Genomic DNA, 26,058 nt, shown 5'->3' with positions numbered 1-26,058 from the left:
TATGGGTTTCGAAAAAGACGATTGTGTGAAACCCAGCTCGCGCTATTCGTCCACGAGAGTCAGAGGGCCACAGACACGGGTTCCCAGCTAGATGCCGTGTTTCTTGACTTCTGCAAGGTGTTTGATACAGTTCCCCACAGTTATTTAGTGAAAAAAGTAAGAGCATATGGACTATCAGACCTATTGTGCGATTGGATTGAAGAGTTCCTAGATAACAGAACGCAGCACGTCATTCTCAATGGAGAGAAGTCTTCCAAAGTAAGAGTGATTTCAGGTGTGTTGCAGGGGAGTGTCGTAGGACTGTTGCTATCCACAAAAAAAAAAAAAAATATATATATATATATATATATATATATATATATATATATATATATATAGTGGATAACATTGGAAGTTCACTGAGGCTTTTTGCGGATGATGCTGTAGTAGAGGTTGTCACAATGGAAAATTGTACTGAAATGCAGGAGGGTCTGCAATGAATACACACATGGTGCACGGAGGAATCTCAATGTAGGTAAGTGTAATGTGCTGCGAATACATAGAAAGAAAGATCCTTTATCATTTAGCTACAATATAGCAGGTCAGCAACTGGAAGCAGTTAATTCCATAAATTATCTAGGAGTAGGCATTAGGAGTGATTTAAAATGAAATGACCATAGAAAATTAATTGTCGGTAAAGCAGATGCCAGACAGAGATTCATTGGAAGAATCCTAAGGAAATGCAATCTGAAAACAAAGGAAGTAGGTTACAGTACTCTTGTTCGCCCACTGCTTGAATACTGCTCACCGGTGTGGGATCCATACCAGATAGTGTTAATAGAAGAGATAGGGAAGATCCAACGGAGAGCAGAGCCCTTAGTTACGGGATCATTTAGTAATCACGAAAGTCTTACGGACATGATAGATGAAATCCAGTGAAAGACTCTTCAAGAGAGACGCTCAGTAGCTCGGTACGGGCTTTTGTTGAAGTTTCGAGAACATACCTTTACCGTGGAGTCAAGCAGTATATTGCTCCCTCCTACGTGCATCTTGCGAAGAGACCATGAGGATAAAATCAGAGAGATTAGATCCCACACAGAGGCATACTGACAATCTTTCCTTCCATGAATAATAAGAGACTGGAATAGAAGGGATAACCGATAGAGGTATTCAAAGTACCCTCAGCCACACACCGTCAGGTGGCCTGCGTAGTATGGATGTAGATGTAGAAAGGAGAGGATCAGAGTGGGGAAAAGACTTGCGAATGTGTTGGTAGATACCAGTGCACAATGAAGTAAGTGTATGTGAATTGAGAAAGGACAATAGGACAGAAGGGACGAAACTGGTGGGTGGAGGGTGTGGGGAGTGCAGTTTACTGTACGTTGAGACCAGGATAATTTCAGGAGCAGATAATGTGTTTCAAGGATAACTCCCATCTGCGCAGTTCAGAAAAGTTGGTTGGGAGGGGGTGGGGAGGAGGAGGAGGAGGAGGAGGAGGAGATGAGGATGATCCAGATGGCCCAGGTTGTGAAGCCGCTAGTGATGTTAAGCATATTATGTCCAGCTGCACATTGTGGCACACTTTGCTTTTGGCCATAATTTGGAGGTGGCTGTTAATCCTGACGGACAGCTGTTTGGGAGCCATACTGAAACAAAAAGCTGTGCAATGACTGCACAGGGCTGGTGTGACATGGCTACTTTCACAGGTGGCCCCACCTTTTATGGGGCACGATAAGCTTATTGCAGGACTGGAATAGGAAGTCCTCAGTGAGTGGATTGGACAGGTGCTGGACCTGGGTCTACCACAGGAATATGAGTTCTGTGACAAGGGGGCTGGGATTGGGAGTGGCATAGGGATGGACTAGGATGTTGTGGAGGTTGGGTGGGCAATGGAGCACCACTTTGGGAGAGGTCTGACAGATAATCAAAAGCCCTGGCGAAGGATGTGGTTCAGTTGTTCCAGTCCAGGGTGGTACCGGGTGGCGAAGGGAGTGCTCCTCTGTAGCTGGTTCTTGGGGTTGGTGGGAGGTTTGTGGGTGTGTGGGGATATGGCAGGGGAAATTTGTATGTGCACTTAGTTTGGGGCCTACCTGTGTGTAGGCATTTGTGATACCTTCAGCATACAGGCTAAGAGGGTTCATATCACTGCAGATACATTGTCCCTGGTTGGACAGGCTTTGTGGGAAGGATTTTTTGGTGTGGAAGGGATGGCAGCTATTGAAATGCAGGTACTGTTTAAATGTGGACAGAGGTGTGGGTGGAGCCATCAGAGAGAAGGTGGTCAACGTCCAAGATGATGGCATGCTGGGTTGAGTAGGATCAGCTGAAGGAGTCTTGAAGTTGTGAAGAAATGAGGACAGGGTGTCTTGGCCCCAAGTGTGGATCGTGAAGATATCATCAATGAACCTGAACTAGACCAAGGATTTGGGGTTTTAGGAGGCTAGGAAGTCCAGATGCTCCATAACAGTGCCACATATGTACGTGTTAGGATAAAGTTCCAGCACTACACAGCCATCATTTCACCATCACACCCAGTCTTTTAATTTCTTTTTATTTCTCTCCTTTCTGCTACTTACACCCCCCCCCCCCCCCCCCCTCCTCCACACCTTCTCTCCTGCCCTCCGTCTAAACTGCAACACTTCACTGCTGCCACTCCCACCATACTATCCTTCCCCCTCCCCACCCCAGCCTCCTCGTTACTCTCATCGAGTCACCAGTCCCATCATGCACTCGTGCTGCTGCTCGCAGTGTAGTTTCAGCTCTGTTACATTCCATCCTGGATTTTCCATTGTTTGATAAAGTTAGTAAGGCGTATGAAGAATGAGGTAGTGGGTTTGGAGTCTGAAGGGCATTAAATCTCCCAATATTCAATGGTGGCAAGGCCATGCACATGAGTGAGGTTGCATCAACAGTGATGATTAAGGCTCCAAGAGGTAAAGGGGTGGGGGGGGGGGGGGGGGGATGGTGGAGAGTCAGTGAAGGAAGGGTTGGTATCTCTGATGTGGGAGGCTAGATTTTTGGAAATTGGTTGGAGGTGTTGGTCAATAAGGGCCAAAGTTTTTCCCTCTTTGCTCTACTCTTTCCTCCCTCCTCCCCTCCCCTCCCTCTCCCGACTCCCAACCCTGCATCTGGCAGCATTGTCCTGCCACCTGGTCTCTGCACACAGTGCTAGACAATGCTCTTCTCCCCCCCCCCTTTTGCTGCCCCACTCTAGATTGCTCCTTTAGTTCACCAGAAGAGCTGCAGTCTGTCCAGACAGGCTAGATAAGGTGATCATGTGTGTGTGAGGTGTGCTTGCTTCTGAGAGTGTGTTTTCCTTCCTTGTCTGATGAACACTTTGTCCAAAAGCTTAGTGGGTAACAATCTATTTGTTGGGCCTGTTTGCAACTCAACATGTCATCTCTACAATGAGTCACAATCCTTTTCATAACTCGATATTCCAACCTGGACTCTCCATTTATAACTAAAATACTACACTTGCTACAGCGTAGTTTCAGAGAAGGGAAGTAAACATTGATGACAACATATTCAGTTGAACTCGTCCAGTTCACTTGACAAGCAACATAAGACTGACAGGATCTTCATGGACATTGCTACAGCATTTGGCTCCACAAATCATCCCAAGCTAATGGAGAAACTATCAGTATGGTATTCGAGGGAAACGCTGCAATGTAGTTAAATTTTACATTTCTAATAGGAAACTGTGCATAGAAATGAGACCTAATAGCGAGGAAAACAATCCCAGATCTTAGTTACAAACAAGCAGACATGGTGTGCCACAGTTATATCCTTATAGTAGTACTGATTATTCTCTATGTAAATAATTTTGCAGACTATAAATCAGAAACTTACGATGTATGATAGTTATCTGTGCAATTGAGACAAAGGATCAGCTGGAAAAGGTAGCACTCCTGAATACTGAAAATGCAAGCAAGTATCTAAAACAATCTTTTTATAAATCAGTCTAAAGCAATGTCTGTAGTGTTTCAAACAAAACAGTGAAATGTATAATGTAAGTATTACACTAAAGAAGCAATTTAAGAAATGAGAAGCAATTTAAGAAATGAGCAGCACAAAATTTTTAGGCACTGTTACAGATAAGCATTTGACATGGGGAAAGGGGGGGGGGGGGATGATGGCACACAGATATACAGTGTAAGAAAAAAAAAGCATTTAGCAGTATCTCAAAAATGTTTATACAGTATGACAGTATTAAAAAGGAAACTAAATACTGCTGCTGTAACAAACACTAAAAATCTTATGTAATTTTTTTTCTTTATTGTGCCTTTGTCTATACATTATATTTTAAGTAACATGGTAAATGCAGTTACAACATTCAGTCTATCGGTATAAATTTTTATGACATGCCCAGTAATGCGAGCTGAAAAATCATCAGCTAGTGTATGGGTAAAAACTAAAAAAATATACAATTAACTGCTTTGTGCACCAATTGAAGGAAACAAGTTAACTTAATAACAAAGTGGAGATGTCCAGTCCCTGTACAGACTTACACACTTGCTTTACAATGCCCACAGTTCAGAATGGTGGTTTCCCTTTCAGATGACAGGAAACTTTGGCCCACTTATTCTACAGGTAATTTTCTGTGCAGGAAATCTTGTGGCCAACTGATTTCCCCCCCCCCCCCCCCCTTGTGTTACTTTTTTTCTGTTTTGTAAAACAAACTACTTTCTTCTTGGATTTTGGTCACATATTAGACAATTCCGAATCATTGTCAGTTATGTTTTCAACTAACCTGACAAAGATGTACAGATATCAGATTCTACCTGGTACAATGAATGTAGAGGGTGGTTGTTCTTAAATATTCACTACTTGAGGGGGCTCCTCATGAAAGACATCACAATGAAACTTTGTGGAAACATTTGTAAGAACATGCGGAAGAGGAATGACAAATCGTTGAAAGAAACATTTTAATTGCCACATGAAAGTGTAACATTTCAAATAGTAAAGGGCAGAGCAATTAGTCACAAATAATGTTTATTGTATATCCAGATTTCAGTCACTGTGACCAAAATATGGATATGCAATCAACATTTGTTACAGATTGCTACACCTTTTATTACTTGAAATAAAGACACCAGGCGCATCTGCTTTCCAATGGTAACATCTTAATTGCGTACAATGTTTACACTCCAGGTCACAAAGGTTGCTTAATGTGACAACCATCTGCACTATAGATACCACTCCACAATCTCCCCCCCCCCCCCCCCCCCCTCCTCCTTCGTTCTTCGAAGTGTGTACCATGGAATGTTGAGCTGTCTTGACAACTCACACACTGCTTGAAGACTGCACATTGTGCCCAGCATTCTGAACCATGGCAATAGTAGCTCCAAAAATTTGTTTACCAATTGGCCATTGGACTCTCCCAGGAGGAATACCCAAATCACCAGCTAATTTCAACTTCCAGATCATATTGGCCCTGGTGCAGGAGAAGGACCTCTGTATTCCTTCAACACTTCAATACCAGTGAGCAGCTTAACTATTATTGCTGTTTTAATAAAACTGCTTTATGAGTAAATCCCCACTCACCTGACTGCAGCTGTGATGCAGACTTATGATTTTGTTTCAATCCTACATTGCCATACCACTACCAACACTTTGAGACAAGTCATGAAACAAATTCTGCAGCACACAGTCTGAACATCATTTGTAAAAAGTCAGGTATCCATACACTAAATAGTTTTCCATCTACACTGGCTCAAGTAGTGAAAGTTTAATTATAACCACCCTGTACTTCAACCATTAGACCTATCAGTGGAAGTTATATTCCCACACAAGATAGTGTGATGAAAATTGATTGGGAAGAGGGGGGGGGGGGGGGGGGGGGGGCGCAGCTCCTTTGCATTGTACCATTTCAGTCACATAAAAACAGCTGATCATAAAAGAATTCAAGCCTGTTTTAGTGCAGATTCCAACAGTGGTAAGTCTCAATTTGATTCAAGTCCAATTTGCGAAATGAGCAACAGCAATCACATTCGTTTTTCACACAGAACACCACTTGTTATTCCAACAAGGAAAGCAACATCTGATAGACGATATTACATTAACTTTTTATCTAAGTCTTTATTGCATTAGACATAATAATGGCTCCTATGATAAAAACATCCAACTGAATTGTGGTGATAATTATTCAAAGAAATGATAATGGCTTTCAGAAACAATGGGTTGAGTTCAGTGAAAGTAGCTCATAATTTCTTTCATCTCCAGGTAATTTGAAACTATTTTCCTTTAAAATGGGGAGCCAGGGTAGTTACCTGGAAATGTTATTTCAATCCCTAAAACTAATTTTAATTAAGCACTTAACCTGCAATACAAACATTATTTCCAGTCTACCATGCGGATGTAAGAGACCTTTTTGAGATAATCATTGCAATCAGTGACCAAAGGGATAGCTTCTAAAACTTTAAAAAGAGTTAAGGAATTATCTGATTACAGAACATTTGTTTTTCTGACAAAACTAACATTTTTCTCTGTATCCAATGCAAACTTTTCAGTTACCTTAGAGCTAAGTGGTTATGGCAGTTTTTGCTTGTTTAATTTCAGTAGTTAGTATTCTGTGCCCTCACTTTTGTAATGATCATGTTGGCAAGCAAAGATTACATCATTCCTGACATGACTGTAGCCTTACATTTGTAAGAATAGAGCACTGCATTATTGTGCTACATGATGAAAGCCAAAGTGGAGGAAAATTCAAATTTGGAATCCCATGAGGTCTGGTGTTTGGCAAATCATTACTAGACAAAGACAATTTAATTACTCTAAAGGTTTGTGATTAACTTTCACAAATACATCTCAACTACAAACTAATTTATTTGTGTGTCCCAAAAAATAATTATGGGCATTCATAATCTGATGAGAAACCTAAGTTGAATTGGCCTTACATTATGAATTTTTTTCATTGTTTTGACCACTGAACTGCTACATTAGTTCACACACTTTCACTCCCTTCTATCTCAGAATAATTAGGAAAAAATTATCTACAGCAAACGCTGTAGAAATGGAAACCTTATAAAATCCTTATTCTTTCACTGCTCTGATAGGATATTTGCTTTCAGCATTGTTCAGGGTAAAGATTACACAGTTCCAAATGAACTGAGGTAAGATAATTTTGATTCTGCAGCATTAGGATACAAAGATAACATTTCTATACATAACAGGAAATCTGGAATAAAACACACACCTTACTAATGAAACCCTTTAAGCAATCTAATTACAGGGAGTTGTTTGCATATCCTTATTGGAACTGTGAGAAACCAGTCAACTTACAATCGATGCACAGTCACTTTATACATACACTTTCAGTAATCTTGAATGAAAATGTTTGGTACTTCAGGAACACTTCGTCATTTAAATTTTAAAATTGTGTAGAATTTGCAACACATGTCAGCTGAATGTGATTGTACCTGCATTATCAACATGAAACAAGTTAATTCTTACAGCTTGTTTTGTTGCAGTGCTGTCCTTAAGCGATTGCTTCAGAAACACCTTGACATAGCTCCCTTTATCAAGAAGAAAATATTAAGGCATGGTTGTGTGAAATTTAAATTAATTTTTGAAGTTACTGGAATGAAACTGCAAATGCAATGAAATGTTAACATCTCACACGCATCATTCTTGTAGAGAAATTGCTATTTAACTTATTACCATTGTGTGTGTGTGTGTGTGTGTGTGTGTGTGTGTGTGTGTGTGTGTGTGTGTGTGTGTAGAAAGATTTAACAGCACTTTCTGTAGTAGTACTACTAAGTTTTCTGAGAATACACAACCCCCAAAGAGACCCATTATGTGATTTTACCCACAACTTTTTCTGTTTCAAAATATGTACTGTATATTCTTCACCTTGCACCATTTGTATTTTTTTTGGCTGTTTATTCTTTTGTAACTAGAAACACATGAACACTTAATTTGATCTGCAATTATTCATATCCAACCTTGCATAATACCAGACAAGTTCCTCAAACACACAACGTTTTAAGCTCATCAGTGTAATTACTGCTGTGTTTGGTGAAGTTAGCTTGGATGTAACAATGCGTTTTACTACAAGACCGATATTGCATTGAGCACAGGTGCCCAACTCTCATTTGGTTTAATTTATTGAGGTTAAGAAAGATCCAATCAAATATCTTCCAGAACAATAGGGAGTAATGGGACATTCAGGAAATTCATACATTTGGACAAAGTTCCAACTTTTATTCACACAAAATTTATTGGCAGCTGACATAACTGCTCATGAAGTGCAAAAGTATGCATCGCACCACATTTAAATACTGCCACATTCCCACAAAAAGAAAGACTTCATCATTAAAAGCCAAAAGTTTTCAACACATTCACACAGTTAGCACATGATTAAAGCAACAAATCTGTCTTGCACAATTCTGTGGAAAAACCTTTGAAATTTGCTATCATGAATGGTGGAATGTATAAAGAAATACTGGAAAAATTTAACAAAGATAGTTCCTTTCAAAATAAATTCTTACAAAATTGAGCAATTCTGTATTTCATCACTATCCCACTACATTTTAGTTTCAGGGGATAGTGTTGCACATAACCTTCTGGATATCGCTTTTATACAAATGAATAGTAAGTATTCTACATTTGAAATGTTCTATATTCCAAAAGTTGTATAAAGCATTTACTGTTGATTGTAAAAAAACTTAGGTGTATGTTTACAAAATAAGACATACATTATATAATATCACTGATTATCATTAGTACCACTGCATCCCAGTTTTACAAACTAAAGGCCTATTTTTTAAACATCACAATCTCTTTACAGTTCTGACCAGCTTCAGCATTAGGACATTACATTAAGACATCACAAACTGCTGTCATGACTTCTTTAATATCTTAGTGGAAGTCTCCTTTACTATTGTACCAGCAATTTAAGTGGAAGCACATAATACAAAATTTTCGTTGTTTAATGGCCGGACAATAAAAAAATTCTATAAATAGTGAAGTGTAGCAAAAAACGATAAAAATGTGATCCCAATTGAGCCGAGTCTGTAACAGCCCAGTCTTTGTTACACAGTTTCATGTTTATGCCTTCTTTTCTTCATCAATAGCTGCAAATAAACATAACATTGCATTAAGGTTATGAACACCAGTGGGTTAGACATTGTGAATAATCCAAGTTTGAATCCATGTCCTACCTTCTTTTGTTGGCAGTGGATTTTTCTCCTGAGTTTCTGTATGTTTCAGTTTGCTTGTATCAAAGTTCTCAATTCCAGCAATCAGATTTTGCTTTCCTTTCTCTTGTTGGATTGCTTCAAAAGATAATTTTAATCATTAAATTTAACAATTTTAATGTGATTCCAAACAAATTTTGGAGCACAACAGCCATCTACTCATATGTACCCTTGTTTCATTTCAAATTACTGGCAACTTTTATGAAGCACTGCTGATTTTAAATATAGCAGGATGGGTTATGAAGTCAAGCAATGTTTTCAGAAATTAACATCAGTTAACATTTACATTTTACAGCAGAAGAGAACCTGTTTATTGCTACTATTTAAATAATTATAAGAAAATCCTGCTCAAAGCAGAAGCACAATACAATGAGAAATTGTCTCAGTTTAGCTGAGAAACAATATTTACATACTCATTTATCTTCTGTGAAAAGAAAGTTACGAGTGTCTGCCGCCTGTTGCGAATAATGTATATTCTGGAATCTAAATATTATTTGAGATGTTAGTGCCCAAGCACATTAAGAACTTACCTACAATACTGTGAAAAAGATATACTTTTAACAAATATATTCATTGATAAATGAATTTTATACCACATGGTGAAAGTTAATCTATCTACAGCCTGTGAAAGTAACAATTTAAGATAACATTACATGCAGCTTCATACCTTAAAAAATTTGAATTGTCGAATGCAAAGTCATGCATTTATTAAAAGCCTCACAGATGCCATGCAAAACTTTAGATATTCAATACTCCAAATTAAAGCAGCAATATGTTTGTTTTGACCAAAGTGCAGAAACAGTGGCCTTAGTTAACATATGGAGTATCATACACAAAAACAAGGCAAAAGCTATAGTGGAGGACACCAAGAAATTTGTGGTGTAGTGTGAAGAACCACAAGATGATCTGAAAGCCAACTCTTAAATGTGGAGAAGAGCTGAAGTAGTGTACAATCTCCAAACTTTTCTGTTGCATCATCATCATCATCATCATCATCATCATCATCATCTACAGGTGAGCAAGAAAACATCCATGGGGACATTGAAATCCAGACAGCACCGATGTAACTCCATCAAAGGACGAGTATGCTCAGAACTTCACATGTTCTTGGAAGGAAAGCTACTTCATGTTTACACAGAGTAAGATTCACATGATACAATTCAATTCTTGGGTGCAAATACAAATATCTATGAAAGATTTTGTGCTTTATAGTACAATCACAATTTTGTTCCTATGGTCATGGCACTGCAGGAAACCTATTTCTGCACTAACTGACATATGGGCAGCAGTCTGAGGACTGTTACTGCTGCTATGAGCAACAATAATTGCATGGAGCTGCATCCATACCAAAATCATGGAGGAGAAAAAAGGTTACAGCTACATATATCAATACAGTTGATTAGAGTTTAGGTAGTTTACTTTCATCGTGCAGATTACTGGCAACTGCATACCCATCACCACTACAAAAGAAAGCAAAAAATAAAATACTTATTTCCATGAACTGTAGTATCTACTCTTAAAGGCCCATTTATAGCCAAGTATACAGAGAAACATAGTAATCCAATTGCCCAAGAATATTCCTTTACAATTAAAATGTGTCCACATGAAAACATTTTTCCATAAAATTTTTGTGCATATCTAGAGGTTTTTGGGGAGACATCTTAGTGTATGCAGCACCAAGCACAGAACCTAGCCACTCCACTTCACAACAAAATTAAAGGGTCACTAGTTTCGAAAACCCGTAACTGCACACCCTCTCCCCATTGTGGTGTGTAAGTTTGAAATTGGACTCAAAAGGTGCCAACAACCTCCTGTAATGGTGCAAAATTACTTTACCCTGCAACTTCAACTTCACCCTCACACTCTGACATGTAACAGCAAGGTGTCAACATGTGCAAGGGGGGGGGGGGGGGGGGGGGAGAAAGGAAGGTCATGTCAGCGTAAGGTGGTATAATGTCATCACATTGTCACCAAACGTCCTCTCCGAATGTGTCTGCAAAAGAGGTCAGAACTAGGACACCCAGCATTACACTTTTCTCACAGGCAGCCAATGAAAACATTTTAGACACACCACCACCCAGAACCTCCACAAAAAGGCCTCGGTTTGACAATACATTTCTAATGTGCTAAACAAAGGTGAAGGGGTGCAACAAAGGTGAAGGGGTGCACCAAAGGTTTTGCCAAACTGGAGGCTATTAGAGACTCTGTGCCATTTTATTCATGCACATGTTAATATTGCATTCCTGCATCACCACACCACAGTAGGGCTGAAAAAGCACATGTATCTTTACTGGTTCAGATCACATTCAAATTTTGTTGAATGGTTTTGAACGGTCCCTACTGGTTTCACCCTGAATACAAAAGCAAAAATTGTAGTTTCACTGCACTCCAAAAGGGGTGCAAACACATTCAATGGGGATCCAGCCCCACAGTGTCATCAGAAGGGTTGTAACATCAGAGGGTGTCAGCAGTGTTTAAGGTTGTCAACATCATCTTTTTCATCGCACTACACACTCCTTTTCGACTGAAGTGTGTGGCAATCAACTCCTCAGGGAAAGGGATGGTTTCATTGACACCCTTCATGCCACTCCCTGAGGCCTTTTGTGGCAACTGAGTGGCAGAGTGCCCGACATTTTTCCTCATCCACCTTTAAGAGAACCAAGAGTTTTCAAGCCTGGGCGTTGCAGTTATGACTTTCATCACACAGACGTCAAAAAGAAAGGTGAAATGTGGATATTGGGCTGTGATAAACTTATAACATGTCCACAGTGGCATTGGGCAGAATTGTGGTGAAATTTGGTGATAATGTGACACCAACCTATGTTACAGCTCACATGAGCTCTTGAGCTGTAGACACCTTGCTGTTTGACATGTCGCCAAGCCCAAGGGTGATGCCACTGGGTGCCACACTTTTGCACCATCACATAGGAAGGTTGTAGGCACCTTCGAGCCAAATTTCAAACTTATGCACCACAATTAGGAGACAATGACAGGGTTTTGAAAAGCTGTCCTTTAATTCTGTTGCACAGTGATTACCACATTAAGGAATGACACAGGAGTAGTACCCTGGTGACATTAGTGCATTGCAAAGCCGTATTCCAAAACCAGTAAGTAATGGCACAGGTAAGAGTTTTTACCGGTAACATAAATAACTACCCACCTTCTGGATCTGGCAGAGGATTCTTTTCTTGTGTTTGTGTGTGTTTCATCGAAGATTTATCAAAATGTTCCACACCTTCCAGTAAATTCTGGTGAACTTTCTCCTGTCTAACAACTGCCAGAAGTTAGAAAGCGAATGTTAAACATGCAGAAAAAACAAGCTTGCAAAACACTGCAAATTATCTGTTAATAGCTAGAAGCAAGATTCCCTTGCTGTTTATGAATACTTAAAAGCTCTGAGAAACTGTTCTTATTTAACTACAAAACAAGCATGAATTTAAACACACAGCCATGGCATTCATAGATAGTGGCAATTAATGTTAAAGGCTTTCCTTTATATTCTTGTTACAAATAGAGCTTTATTGCTAAGCTTTCTACAGCAGAAATTTAATTTTAAAAAAATTTCATGCACATTGTTCGAGACCATATAAACATGCTAAGAAACTTAAGACATACCATCTTTATCAGGAAGGGGATTTTTCTCTTGGGTTTCTGTGTGTTTTAGTTTTCCTGTGTCAAATTTTTCAACACCCTGCAACAAAGCCTTCTGTGTTTTCTCAGTGGCCACATCTGAAAAAATTTATAGTAAACATTAGAGCATAAGACCCAACTTTAAATACTGAAAATTATTCTATTTGCAGTTACATTGCGAGTTTTTGGGGTATTCTGTATTAAAATAGACAATTGTAAATGGTGTGAAAAGTGGTAAGCCCCCACAAGCATTTTTATTTTTAGAACTTCATAATCCACAAAATATCACAATTTTGACGGTGTCTGAAATTTAAAGTTATATTAATTTTTATATTCACGGTTTTGAAATGTGATTGACTTTAGGAGCATTAAGGTTATTAACTGTTTCAGTAGAATCTGCTCCAGTATTTCAGAAAACATACACAATATGCACATTTCAAAACACAGCAAGGATTCTTGTGTATAACAGCAATAGTTAAACCTATTTAAGCACACTGACACTCCATCTTCAGTGTTTTACAGGCAAGCACCACCAGTTATGCCAGAATTAGCATATAAGCAGTCAAATACCCCACATGGTTAACTTAAATAGTGGCAGGGTTAGATACTAACATCAACACACTTGCGTATAAAGTTATGGTCAGTGTGACTGCCATTTTCATATTAATGGCAGTATGAGGCAACCACCAACCACACTGCTAAAGGGGAAACAATATTGGCTCTATATGTATTGTGTCTGTGGTACTGAATGATGCTAACAATGTTCATTAGTTATTGATGAAGTTTTTTTTTTACCAGAGTAAAATGACATTTTGTAACAGTTTCTATGAAATCACCTTTCAGAAAAATGTAACAGACTGAACAAACCACAAAATTTCTCAACACTAGTATTAATATTTTAATTGCTGTTTATGGATACTTGTGAGGCAGTTTTGTAACTAAGTACTTGATTTTGCTGAACACAAACATTTCCTTTAATATTTAGGTAACTTTACAATACAAGCTTACATATTGTGAAAGCGTGTACTTTCACTACTTTATGCAAATTTTGAAACACTGTCACACCTCTTGCGTACGAGTAAGCTGGTATCTTTTCATGGAGCTAGCCTTCATTTCTGCAATGAGAAATAGGGGAAGCCAATTTTCAAAAACATTTCATTACTAGCATTACACACACCTTTGCTACAACGGAAAAAATTTCATTTTTAACTGTTTTAGACCAAAGGAAATACTAGCAGATGCCATTAACATATAAGTGAATATTTCAAAGGCAGGTACCTTCAAAGTACTGCTGCACAGTCACAATGTTGTCTAACGTAACTTGAGTTTATGAAAAAGGTACTAAATTTGTGTGAATTAACCAACCAAACTCTTAGAATGTTATATCCCCAGATGGGTACTTACCTTTACAATCTCTAGTACCTTGCAGTCAAAATAAGCTGTTCAGCAGTTATGTTAGCTATGCAAAACATGCATTAATTAGCTTTACCTGTTACATCCCATATAAATAACCAAATATTTCACCTTCCAACACTTCTTCCACATATCTTAATGGAATGTGTTATTCTGTGGGAGAAACAGGTGGAACTCCAAGAAAGCAGACAAGGTCTTTCTATGGAAATAGTACCGAAGTCCCATGTTCAGAGGTATACTGAACTTCCAGTTAAAGTAGTCCCACTGAACTTTCTTAGTACACTATAATTTTAACCATAGTAGCACAGGATTAACATAGTAACATTTTGACTTACTTGTCAATCTTCCTCCAATATTAAAAAGAAAAATTTGAATCATTGTATTAGAGCAGTCTTCTCCAGGGCAGTGCTTAAGCAGAGACGTAATGGGCTCTAAGCATGGAAGCAAAATGGCTGCTTGTGAAACCAACAACTTACCTTCAGCATTAGGAAGGACTATTTTTTCCTGAGTATTTGTCCTCTTTAACCTCTCGGGTTTAAAGTTCTCGACTCCCTGAATAAGTTCCGAGTGTTGCTTCTCCTGTTTCACATCTAATTCATAAACAAGTATTGAAAAACATGCCTCGAATCTATTGTTTGAATGCACTGGACTGACTGACACACACACACACACACACACACACACACACACACACACACACACACACACACACACACACACACACACACACACTAAAAATCAGAAGCATCGGTAACATTTTTTAACTGAAGTGTTAACCAATTTGGAGTACCTTCCATATAACAAATGTATACAATACCTCTAACTACAGAATAATGCCTCCAATTTCTTAGCCTAATCAAGTGATATCTTACCTTCAGCAGTAGGCAGAACATTTTTTTCATGAGTCTCTGCCTTTTTCATCTTGTCTGGCTTGAAACCTTCCAGTTCACTTTTAAAGTCTGGAGCAACTTTTGGGAGATCCTTCAAGGATGGACTTGCTGGGTTGGCCATCACTCAAATGCTGCAGGTTTCAAAGTATTTAATGTTTTCACACAAATCTTAACAGCGAAACAAAATAAAAAATGATGAAATAATCAAATTCAGAAAGGCAACATTCTGTTCAAATGAAGGAGTGAAAAATCAATGAAGTGGCAATTTTTGATGTATTTGTGTATTCAACTTAAGTGATGCATAGCCTGGGAACAAATACCCCTAATGACAACTTATCAATGACGACTAATATAGATAAGACATGTTTTAACAAGACCACCTAATGTTAACAGTTTATAACAGTTTTACACATTTCTTATTTATTTCTATTCTGTAGGCAGAAGCAATGATAGCCCCAACTTTTCAGCGTCATTTATTTGCAAAGGAATTAGATTCCTGCAACCTGCTGTAGCATTTTGTGCACTTGTGATCACCTTTTCCTTTATGAAAGGCACAGCTTACCTACTTACAGTTAATAGTTCCATCATTTTGTCATTTATGAAAGTGACAAATTTGCTTTGGGTTAAGTCATAAGCTAATATTTAATAATGTCAACAGAACTGCCAATGAACCAGTGAGCTACAAACATTTCAACCACCTTCAAAGAGTACAGTAAATAACAGTTCAAATTTGTGTAAACTGCGGCTCTTCCATCTCCCAATGTCATTGCAAACAATGTCCTAAACTGCATTACTGTAATATTCAGCTTACAGCATTACTAACCCCCCCCCCCCCCTGCACCAAAAAAGATCTAGCTTGAATGACTCAATCTGTGTATCTTAATGGCACACTTCTTTAACAAAAATATTTATTAGTCTAAATCTAAGTGTTCAGTGCATTACATGATCCTTATAGTTCTTTCGATTTCTGGGAGCGAGTTCCTCTTAAAGTGGCCAGTAATAACCAGTTTGCGCATTCTACTACAATTGATACCCTCCATTGTCCACATTCGAGGGAGTTCGAATTTCACGAGTATGGAATTTATATGCATTCTGAATGAACACAAGCTTCTTAAACGCTACAGTGTCCTGAGCGATAAACCATAGTATTGCTTCTGACACCTAGTCATTTATATACGAAAGCTTGCACCTCAAATTATTTTCCACGTCCTTGCTAAACCCGGTACAGCCCCATAGGTTTCATAGGTTGCGCGGGCCATGCCGGCAGCTGGCGCCACAGGCATAGCTTGCGAAGGCCACGCCACACAATCGTTACTGCGGCCGTTGACTTTGCGGGAAGTGCACAGGGCCCGCTGCGATCAATAGGCAAGAGCCGACACCCGCCTTCATTTCATCCCCACCGAGCTTAATTTCACTAACTACTACTAAAGTAACCACATCTAAAAGATACTACGAAGTGGTAAAAAAAGGCATACTAACTTCACAACCTAGTAAAAAGCTGCTGGTATGCACTGTTACTAGAAAAGCCAGTGTTACCGACTTCGCAAAAATCTCTTCGAAACAGACAAAGCGCTTGGACCTAATTTGAGCGCTATCTTCGTAAGACTTTCCCTGTCCATACGGAAAAGGTTCACTAATTTGCACTCCGATGGTCTCAGGATATTTAGAGTTCATAGCGCATGACCTGTAGTCAGTTGGTTAAGTGAGGTACAAGGGATTTGATGATTAATCATTTTCACGCTTCACTGTCAAGACAGCAATGAAGTTGGAAACGGCTTTCTGAAGGGTCAAGGATGGACGCACCGCGCCGAGCAGTTCTTACTGATGCCGTATGTTGTGCCACTGTGACGTCACCAGTATTTATACAACCGGGTCCCACACTAGCCGTTCGATTGGAGCGCAGCTACATGTGTGATCCTAACTTTTTCGAAACTTGGACCAGCCGCGTTTGCTGTTGAGCGCACAGAAAAAAAAAGGAAGCAGCGAAACATTGCTAAAGGTTACGTTCTTGACTGACGCCAAACTACAAAAGTACTGCGCAGCCAAGGCAGGTGACTGCTTAGCTCTACCTATTGAATATAGAGTACAACGTTATACAAAGATACTAATACCTTCGCACGCACATTCCGTGTCATTCCTTACATAAATGGACGGCTTGCCCCGTAGCGAAAACCTACGTGACCCCACGACATGCAGCGTACATTATGTTTTTCTCCGATGCCATCATGATCGGGAGAAGGGATTGCGATAGTTTCTAAAGGTGCCACATGTTAGGAGAATATTCTGGAAACGTAAAATGACATTCCGAGTACTGGAACTTCGAAACTGCTGGGGCAATCGCTGATTATTTGGCAGACTGGACCTGTAGGCAAAGTGCTTCGGTAATCTAGAACCACAAGACGTGTCCTTTGCCTAATGCGTATGGCGCCGCTGTTGGAAAGGAGGACCCAACAGCGTTAACTCATCCTCTGTTCACCTGTTCCATCTGCATGTCCGCGCGCCACAGCGCCTGCCTTTCAGCGCTCGCTGCTATATTAGGGCGCGACGGCTCAGCAGCTGCCGTTTATGGCAACCGGCCTGCACGCCTACGTAGTGGCAGCTGCTCCCGTTTCCATATGCGCCAAGCAATCTCCATGCAACCACCTGGCTACCCCACACACCTTTACCGCCTCCACAGTTCCATGTCAGTTATGGCCCGCACCTTTTCTGTATCTCTAGAGTCTGCCCAAACAAATCATCTTAATAGCTCCTGTGGCAGTTCAGGCACATGGCGGTTCTATAAAGTGCTGAACATCAGTTGTAAATTGAGGTGCTTTACAACCTTACAGTGTGGTAGAACACGAACAAAAGGGGGAAACAGAATCCGGAAATCAGCAGGCACACCGTTACCGTCAGCATTCCACGATGTCTTATCGAATGGGAATACTGGCAACATAGTAGTGGAACATTTTGATTTAACGAGATTACTTCCGACCGCCAATTACCATCTTAAATTTAGGCCGATAACACGGGGGAATGGTAGACGTGTTTTTTGTTTCTTTTTTACACACACATTATATATATATATATATATATATATATATATAGAGAGAGAGAGAGAGAGAGAGAGAGAGAGAGAGAGATATGCACTTTAGGAGTACGAGGTCGTGAGACCAAAGATATTCATGCGAATATGAGGAACTTATAAACACGACTGTAGAACACTACCTGAATCTGATTGAGGGCGCGAAAGAATTATGCGCAGACGCCCACAGAAATGACAAGTCTTGTCACGGAGTCACTAAAACAGTAGGCGGAGTGAATGCCCTAAAGGTGGCGATACGAACAAAAATGCGCAGCTGAGTTCAAGTTTCCCCAAGGTCGATGACGCCGGCCGGGTCGCGCTTGCTGCAATTACACGGACGCACCGCCACACGACCCGTTACAATAGCAATTTGTTACGCTACAGCAAAAATTTCGGACCTAGCCCTTCGAAAGAAGAGGAGCAGATTGCACCTAGCAGAGGTCACGAATGTTAGATTGCGAAAAGGAAAGTTACAAATACAAGTTTTCCCAACGCGATTTTCATGCTGCTTCAGAGTGCCATGCTACTACTGTATACCTCCATGGTATACGTTGCGCAGTGCAACAATTTCGTATTGCATAGCAGGCCCTCCGGTGCTGCATTGACACGTCAGCTTACAGTCACACTGCGAAGTTACAGCTGTCGCAGAAAAATTTATTCCACCTTTACGATCTCATTCCCATAATTTAGTGAATCTGGATTACAACACCTATCTGCATCACCAGCCTCAGTTCCCACTACATATCGCACGCGGAGCAATTCTAAGACAATTACTCACGAAAGCACCAGTATGCATCAAAGTAACTCCCCAGTATTTTACTGAATTTGAAGGTTAGGAATAGTAAACAGGACGCAAGCCACTACGCCCCATAAACCGCCATGTGATATCTGGAAAACACTATTCATTTGCTGTGTAAAGAAAAGAAAGTACGACCTCGTTGCATTATAAACAATCTTGGGTTACGTAGACATTCAAGTACATCTTTACGTCAAAATATATGCGACCTCTGCTACTATAAAGCAAAACCAGTTACACCTCTCAACACACACAATCTGATCCTAAACAGCAAGTGATCACATTCTTTGTCTTCTCTTTTGAGGGGGCCTTACTACCATCCATCCTTCCACGTACAACGAAAGCTGCTCACTGTATCAACTGCCCTTTCTATTTCATCGCCGATTAAACTACGTAACTAACCTCTACTGTCGTTCCGCATAGTTAACTAACCAGTAGTCTTGATGGCTTTACTATAGTAAACTGTCACTAATGCCAATAGCCCATTCGATCGCCAGTTAGGAAACCTTACGAACTAAAGTGTGATGTCCGTGTGCTGGCTGAAGGGGAGGCAGACCTCACAGCTGCCTCCGCCATTATCCCGTTTCTTAACGTTCATCGTACACCGGAAACACTTCCTGTTTTCTTAATGCAGTATATCTTAGGAGGCAGAGGAGGAGGAGGGGGGGGGGGGTGAACGCAAGAAGTCAAGTTTCTTTGCATCATGCGTAGTAATTACAAACAGCTAAACGCAGTATCCTTCACGACACTAACAGTCAGGGACAAGATTTTTCTAACTCTTAACTCTGTTCGAACTACACTTAAGTTGCCCAGTGCTTCGACTGGCGAGTTCCTCAGCAACATTCGAACTAGTGGACTTTTAATAAATCATCACTTAAGAGCTATAACGCTTCATATTTATACCTATAATAAGTAAAACTGCAATACATCAAGTTTTGCACAGCTATATATAAACTCGTAATTACAAACTAAAATAAAAGATTTTAAATTTTAATTCCATCTGCTTTAATATATGGATTTAGTTCTCACGGGTGTACCATATATTTTATTACACCACAGTAAGAAGTCACTTTTTGTGCGTCTAGCCACTCCAACAAGCATGGAAAAACCACACCCTAAAATTGGTAGCCAGACGTTTCCCTTCATCAAAATGAAAAATTCTACGCTTTTTCATATATAAATGTACAAAACTAATATTTTAAATGCTCAAGTACTCACCAAACTGAATTACTACAGCAGCAAAGCGAAGACAAAGTCTAAACGTGGCTAGGACGTGTGTAGCTTGACTACAGCTTCCAAAGCGCTCCTTCTCCGACAACTGGCTGCAGCGGACTGACAACTAAGCGGCAGGCAGTAGGCACAGAGACCTGTGACTCACACAGCCTGGAGGGGGGACAGGAGGAGGTGGAAGGGGAGGGATGGAATGGCAGCGTCGTGGAGGGGGCTGCAGCAGCTCACTTCACCAACCGACAAAGCCAGCCAGCTCATATAAGCTTCGAATGAGAATCCAAACGTTTCATTTTTGGTGTTATCGTTTATTTGCATCGTGTAACTAGTTTCCAGTGGGTAACCACTATCTTCAGATGGCCAAGAACATGTGCTTTTACATAGGTTTGTTCAACAGCCCGTGCTAACAGTCATCCCAGTGTCGTCGTTTAGCGCAATTGTGCAGATAGAACACTGCAGTACGACACTTTGGCGGTTTGAGTCTGCTTAAAACAAAAATAATTTGAAATAAAGAAATATTAAAAGATATATGTTTCACAATTACACGAATTCATCATATACATTACAGGATTACGGATAGGGTATCTGTAAGCAACTATTTATTTTTAATTTATAATAGTTTGCTTAGGAAGCCCGTAATATTCAATCGGCGTGATACTGACATTACTGCTGTGCAGCCTGTTACCCAACACTATCCAGCTACCTGTTGAAATAAAATGGTTCAAATGGCTCTGAGCACTATGGGACTTAACATCTTAGGTCATCAGTCCTCTAGAACTTAGAACTACTTAAACCTAACTAACCTAAGGACATCACACAACACCCAGCCATCACGAGGCAGAGAAAATCCCTGACCCCGCCGGGAATCGAACCCGGGAACCCGGGCGTGGGAAGCGAGAACGCTACCGCACGACCACGAGATGCGGGCCCTGTTGAAATAAAACTGTCTCTTGGTTAGGATAGAACACAAGCTGATACGGCTTTCAGAATACACTGGTAAGGGTAGAGAGTTAACAGAGCCCTTCGATTCATAGTGTCTTGGATTATTTTAAAAACAGGGACAAGCAAAGCAATGATTTAATCGAAAGAGGCCACATTTAGAACGACATATAGTTAACGTACCAAAGATGTCTGTCGCAAGTAGAAAAACATGGAAAATGATACAAAAAAGAATGGAAATTGTATGTTGTCACATCCTCCTCCGTCATTGTTTCATGGCATACCATGTAAATTTTATTTTTACGATGACTGACTAAAAACGAATTACCATCCGTCGTTTATCACGCATTGTATTTATTTATGATACGTAGTAATAAGGAGCTGAAGCTTCCTAATATGCAACTGAAGAGTAGGAATTTCAAGGGCAGAGCGCCAGTTTATTGTGTTAACTGCGCAGATAACATATAATCTACATAAAAAGTGATAACTATATTGTCTGTAGATACAATCTGAACACACCTTGGGTACCGGCTCGGAGGCCGTTGAGGAGAGGCCACTGACCTGAGTGAAAGTTATCAACTACTCCGCGAGGCGATCTGAGGAAGCAGTCCACACAATCGCGGAGTTCGAACAACCATCTGTACCGTGTGCAGGTCGTATTCACAGCGTTTTAAGAGCAGTCGAGAGACTAGAAGCAATTCTGTGACCACTCCATACCGCCTAACGCCCAGTTCTGATATTTAACGTCGACGGAACTACAGATGCTGACGGAAAAAATGCGTTTATGTACGAATGGATGGACATTTCAAACAGTCGATCGACTACATGACTTCTCGTTCCGTTTTGTTAACTATCAGCTGCCAAGCAGCAGTTAACAGAATAATGAGGCAAAATTTCGATACCAGGATCAGTGTGATTGGCGGAGAGAGACTTTTGAGCAAGCGTAGCACTTCTGTAAGCAAAGGGATTCCAGAATGAAAATACCTTAGCCCGCGTTGAGTATTTGATTGCTTTCAATCTAAGGGACTGTACTGCCCTTGAAAGGTCCAGTTTCGGTTTTTGAGTCCCAGTTCGGCACAAAGTTTGAATGTTCGTTGATAATCAGCCCAGCGATTTCTCAACAGAGACTAAGACGATTCAGAGTCTTACCGTGCGTTTAGGGACTTAAATACCGTGGGAGTCATTATCGAACTCCATCTCACACGAAGTTGACTGAAAAGGTGTATTTGACGCGCGCTACCAAACCTGTCATTCAGTTTTGCCTCACGAGATTCGTGTGCGAAGGTCAGTTAGCTCTCTCTGTGGGCGTTTGAACAGGGAACTTGGCGTGAGACGAGGGGAAAGCCGGCATGACGCAGAGCAAGCACGGCAGGGGTGAGTTCGTATTGACTAGAAGCGCGTCCCCCCCATAAGCACACATCGGCCGTGGACGTTAGAAAGGAGGGAGGGAGTTACTCTGCGTGACCAATAAATCCGACTATTGCCTCGCCTTACAGCGAAACTGCTGCTTTTCATATGAATCTAATAAGATGGCACCAAAATCTTACTCACAGTACACCATTTTTCTTTTCATATTTGACGGAGTACACAATCTTCGTTGCTGCGCACGAATCATCCAAGTGACATATTTTCCTTATTAAGACACAAAAGGAGTAACAGACCTTGGCTTCGAGCGGTCATTGATTGAAATCAGTGAGGAAAGTTGAAAATTTGCGCCGGACCGCAATTAGAACCCGGACCTCCTGCTTACTAGGCAGATGCTCTTAACACTGAGCCATCCAGATACAATGATCTGCTGTGCAGTTGCAATGACCACTGTATCTGGATAGCCCAGGGTTCAGAGCATCTGCCTTAGTAAGCGGAAGACTCGGGTTCGAATCCCGGTCCGGCACAGATTCTCAATTTTCTGCATTGATTTCAATCACTGTCCGTTCCCAGCCAAGGTCTGTAATTCCTTTGTGTCTTAATTTCATAATGTCTGCTGGATCAAGAATGGTATAATGTAATTAAGGCGAGACGGCCCATGACCTCTTCAGTGCAGTTGCACACCAGGCTCGACTTCTTATAGGAATCGGCGAAATGCGGCGAGTAATGAGGATAATGGGCATGGGCACTACATTTATAGTGTGTGGATAAGTTGAGAATTTGGGTCTGACGGGGGGAGCGTTAGGGTATCCGTGCAGTTGCAATGACCACTGTGTCTGGATGACTCAGTGATGAGAGCATCTGCCTAGTAAATATATATATATATATATATATATATATATATAATTACCGGCCGTTGTGGCCGAGCAGTGGTTCTAGGCGCTTCAGTCTGGAACCGCGCGACAGCTACGGTCGCAGGTTCGAATCCTGCCTCGGGCATGGATGTGTGTGATGTCCTTAGGTTAGTTAGGTTTAAGTAGTTCTAAGTTCTAGGGGACTGATGACCCCAGCTGTTAAGTCCCATAGTGCTCAGAGTCATTTGAACCATTTATATAATTCATATTCCGTAGTCTACTGACAGGTCAAAGGGCCTGTAAACTCTACGGCAACACTCTTACATAATGCTTGTCATTAACGTTTTTAGTAGCTGCTGACAGTTTGAAATCAGGAGAACGTTAGGCGAATAAAACACTGCCAGAAACCTGACTTGAAGTACCATATGTTGAGCCAGAAGTGAATAGAGGAAGAGAAAAATCAGAAAGATATGCTACAAAACTTTGATCAGATAAAATGTCTGTGATGGTGACCACTATATTTATGTCTTTCTACTTGTAGCATCACCCCCGTTATGTCAGAAGCGGATCCAGAGTTCGATTCTGGAGGGAGGGGGTCCCACTCCTGTCTTCCCCCTTCACCCCTCCCCCACCCTTTCCAAATATAGCCGCAGCCACATTTACGTGCCACGTGTCTTGGATTCTACATTTAATAAAAACAAAATATATAAAATGTTTTAATATATCGTAATAACTTGTTTACGTCAGTGATTAGGACAGTGCTATTGCTTTTTTGGAAGAGAGGGAACATGACCCGCATGATTCTTCCCCCTCCCCCTTTGGATCAGCGCCTACCGTTATCTCATCATGGAATTAGTGACGTTGGTCGTACTCCAAATAGGCCCTGTTCTTTCTTTTTAATTTTGATACTTCTGCCTTTTTCACTACTGCTACATATGTGAGACGTGTTTGCTCTGTTGCAGTATCCCGCTATGGGGTTTAATTTTGGTGCCACGTGGAGTTGTTCCTTTCTTTTATAGCTCTTCCAACAAAAACTGCTATACATATCGAATTTAGGTTTGAGGATGATATAAAGGAAATGCAGGCTAACGCGTTATAATGTAGAGACCGAGCGTGATAACATACGTCTATACTCTTCAAACCACTGTGAATTGCACTACGGCGAGTACCTCCCCCTGCAACAGTTATCAGGGCTTTCTCCCGTTCCAGTCCGCAGCTCGTGGCCGTGCGGTAGCGTTCTCGCTTCCCACGCCCGGGTTCCCGGGTTCGATTCCCGGCGGGGTCAGGGATTTTCTTTGCCTCGTGATGACTGGGTGTTGTGTGATGTCCTTAGGCCAGTTAGGTTTAAGTAGTTTTAAGTTCTAGGGGACTGATGACCATAGATGTTAAGTCCCATAGTGCTCAGAGCCATTTGAACCATCTCCCGTTCCACTCACGCATGCACCGCGGGAAGAATGATTGCTGCAACGCCTCTGTACGTGCTGTAATTAGTCCAATGTTTTCATCATGATATGCAGAAGGTTGAGGTATATTCCTTGATTCCTCACTTAAAGTTGGCTCTAGAAGGTTTCTAATATACATGGTGATTACAATTAAAGTTAAACTTTCAAATGCTGTATAAATAACACCACTGGTCAAAATGACGTCAAATTGCAATGGAATATTATCGGAGAAGGGGGAAAAACGTATGGCAGGAACAAAAATATTGTGAAAATTCATCAATAAATAGCGCTGTACGTGTGAGAATGCGTAAATGAAAACACGTGTCATGTGCACGGCCCATTGAAGTTGGTATAAACACGCCGGCTACACGGCTTTCTCTCCTTTCGCGTCTGCGACGTTCGCCATGACTGTCTCACATGCAGGATCGCGCTGTGCTTGTAAAACTGTATTACAAGAATGATGACTGCACACGTCGCTCTGCAGAAGTTCCGGACACTGAACGGTTTGAAAAAAAGGCGTTGGTCCGATGACTGCCGTGGGTCCGGAGAAAATGATTTGGAAATTCGAAAAAACGAGTTCTTTTGGTGTGCAACCTGGTAGAGGGAGGAAACGAATTTATTCGAGTCAGGGGAAGCAGTGGCCACAGCAATGCAGGAGGCAACGAGTGGTGGTGTGCAAACGTGTAGTGCACGGAGAACTGCCAGAACATTGGACATAACCGTGAGAACGGTGCAGAAAATCCTACGAGGCATCCTTCTTTGCTATCCTTTCGAAATTACCCATGTGCACGAGTTGCTTTCTGTTGACCCGCCAGCAACAGAGACCTTTGCTTTAGAATTTCTTGCTCGCATGGAAGTGGACAATGACTGGCCGTGGAAGATTATGTGGACAGACGAAGCCCATTTCCAACTGACAGGATATGTCAATACACAGAATAGTCGAATACGGGAAACGGAAAATCCACACCCAAATCAACCAGTACCAATTCATCCTGAAAAGGTCACTGTGTGGTGTGGGTTTATCATAGGGCCATATGTTTTCGAAGAGACAGATATTACCGGTCCTGTTACCTGTACCGTCACTGGTAAGCGCTATGAGTGTCTTTTGCGCAACCACGTCATTCCAGCTCTCGAACAGCGTGGATGTGTGGATGGGATCATTTTTATGTAAGATGGCACACCTCTGCACATTGCAAATCCAGTTAAGCAGCTGCTGAAGCGCCATTTTCGAAACGCTAAAATTATCAGCCGCCATTCCC

At 40.9% G+C, this 26,058-nt stretch overlaps 1 protein-coding gene across 3 annotated transcripts; it reads right to left on the bottom strand.

The window, feature by feature from the left end:
• Positions 1-8,163: 8,163 nt before the first annotated feature.
• LOC124721203 (thymosin beta) lies at positions 8,164-20,338 on the bottom strand. 3 transcript variants are annotated; one of them, XM_047246051.1, is made up of 7 exons: positions 20,191-20,338; positions 15,095-15,243; positions 14,699-14,812; positions 12,795-12,908; positions 12,340-12,453; positions 9,144-9,257; positions 8,164-9,056 (listed from the first exon to the last, which is right to left on the bottom strand). In XM_047246051.1, exons 2-7 carry the CDS (start codon positions 15,231-15,233, stop codon positions 9,031-9,033), a joined length of 621 nt encoding a protein of 206 aa, XP_047102007.1. In that variant the 5' UTR covers positions 15,234-15,243; positions 20,191-20,338; the 3' UTR covers positions 8,164-9,030. The 3 variants fall into 3 exon arrangements, with proteins under 3 accessions (XP_047102007.1, XP_047102008.1, XP_047102009.1); XM_047246052.1 differs by lacking the exon at positions 12,340-12,453; XM_047246053.1 differs by lacking the exon at positions 14,699-14,812.
• Between the last annotated feature and the right edge of the window lie 5,720 nt (positions 20,339-26,058).

This window comes from Schistocerca piceifrons, chromosome X (assembly GCF_021461385.2).
Source record: "Schistocerca piceifrons isolate TAMUIC-IGC-003096 chromosome X, iqSchPice1.1, whole genome shotgun sequence".
Lineage (NCBI taxonomy): Eukaryota > Metazoa > Arthropoda > Insecta > Orthoptera > Acrididae > Schistocerca > Schistocerca piceifrons.
This window is presented reverse-complemented; position numbering and strand designations above follow the sequence as displayed.

What these genes read in the sequence shown, in the direction of transcription:
- LOC124721203 (XM_047246051.1), bottom strand. Translation starts at nt 15,233, where the DNA reads ATGGCCAACCCAGCAAGTCCATCCTTGAAGGATCTCCCAAAAGTTGCT. An exon ending in TGTTCTGCCTACTGCTGAAG is followed by an intron (nt 14,813 to 15,094) that starts GTAAGATATCAC and finishes TTTATGAATTAG; the next exon opens with ATGTGAAACAGGAGAAGCAA. An exon ending in TCCCCTTCCTGATAAAGATG is followed by an intron (nt 12,454 to 12,794) that starts GTATGTCTTAAG and finishes AACTTCTGGCAG; the next exon opens with TTGTTAGACAGGAGAAAGTT.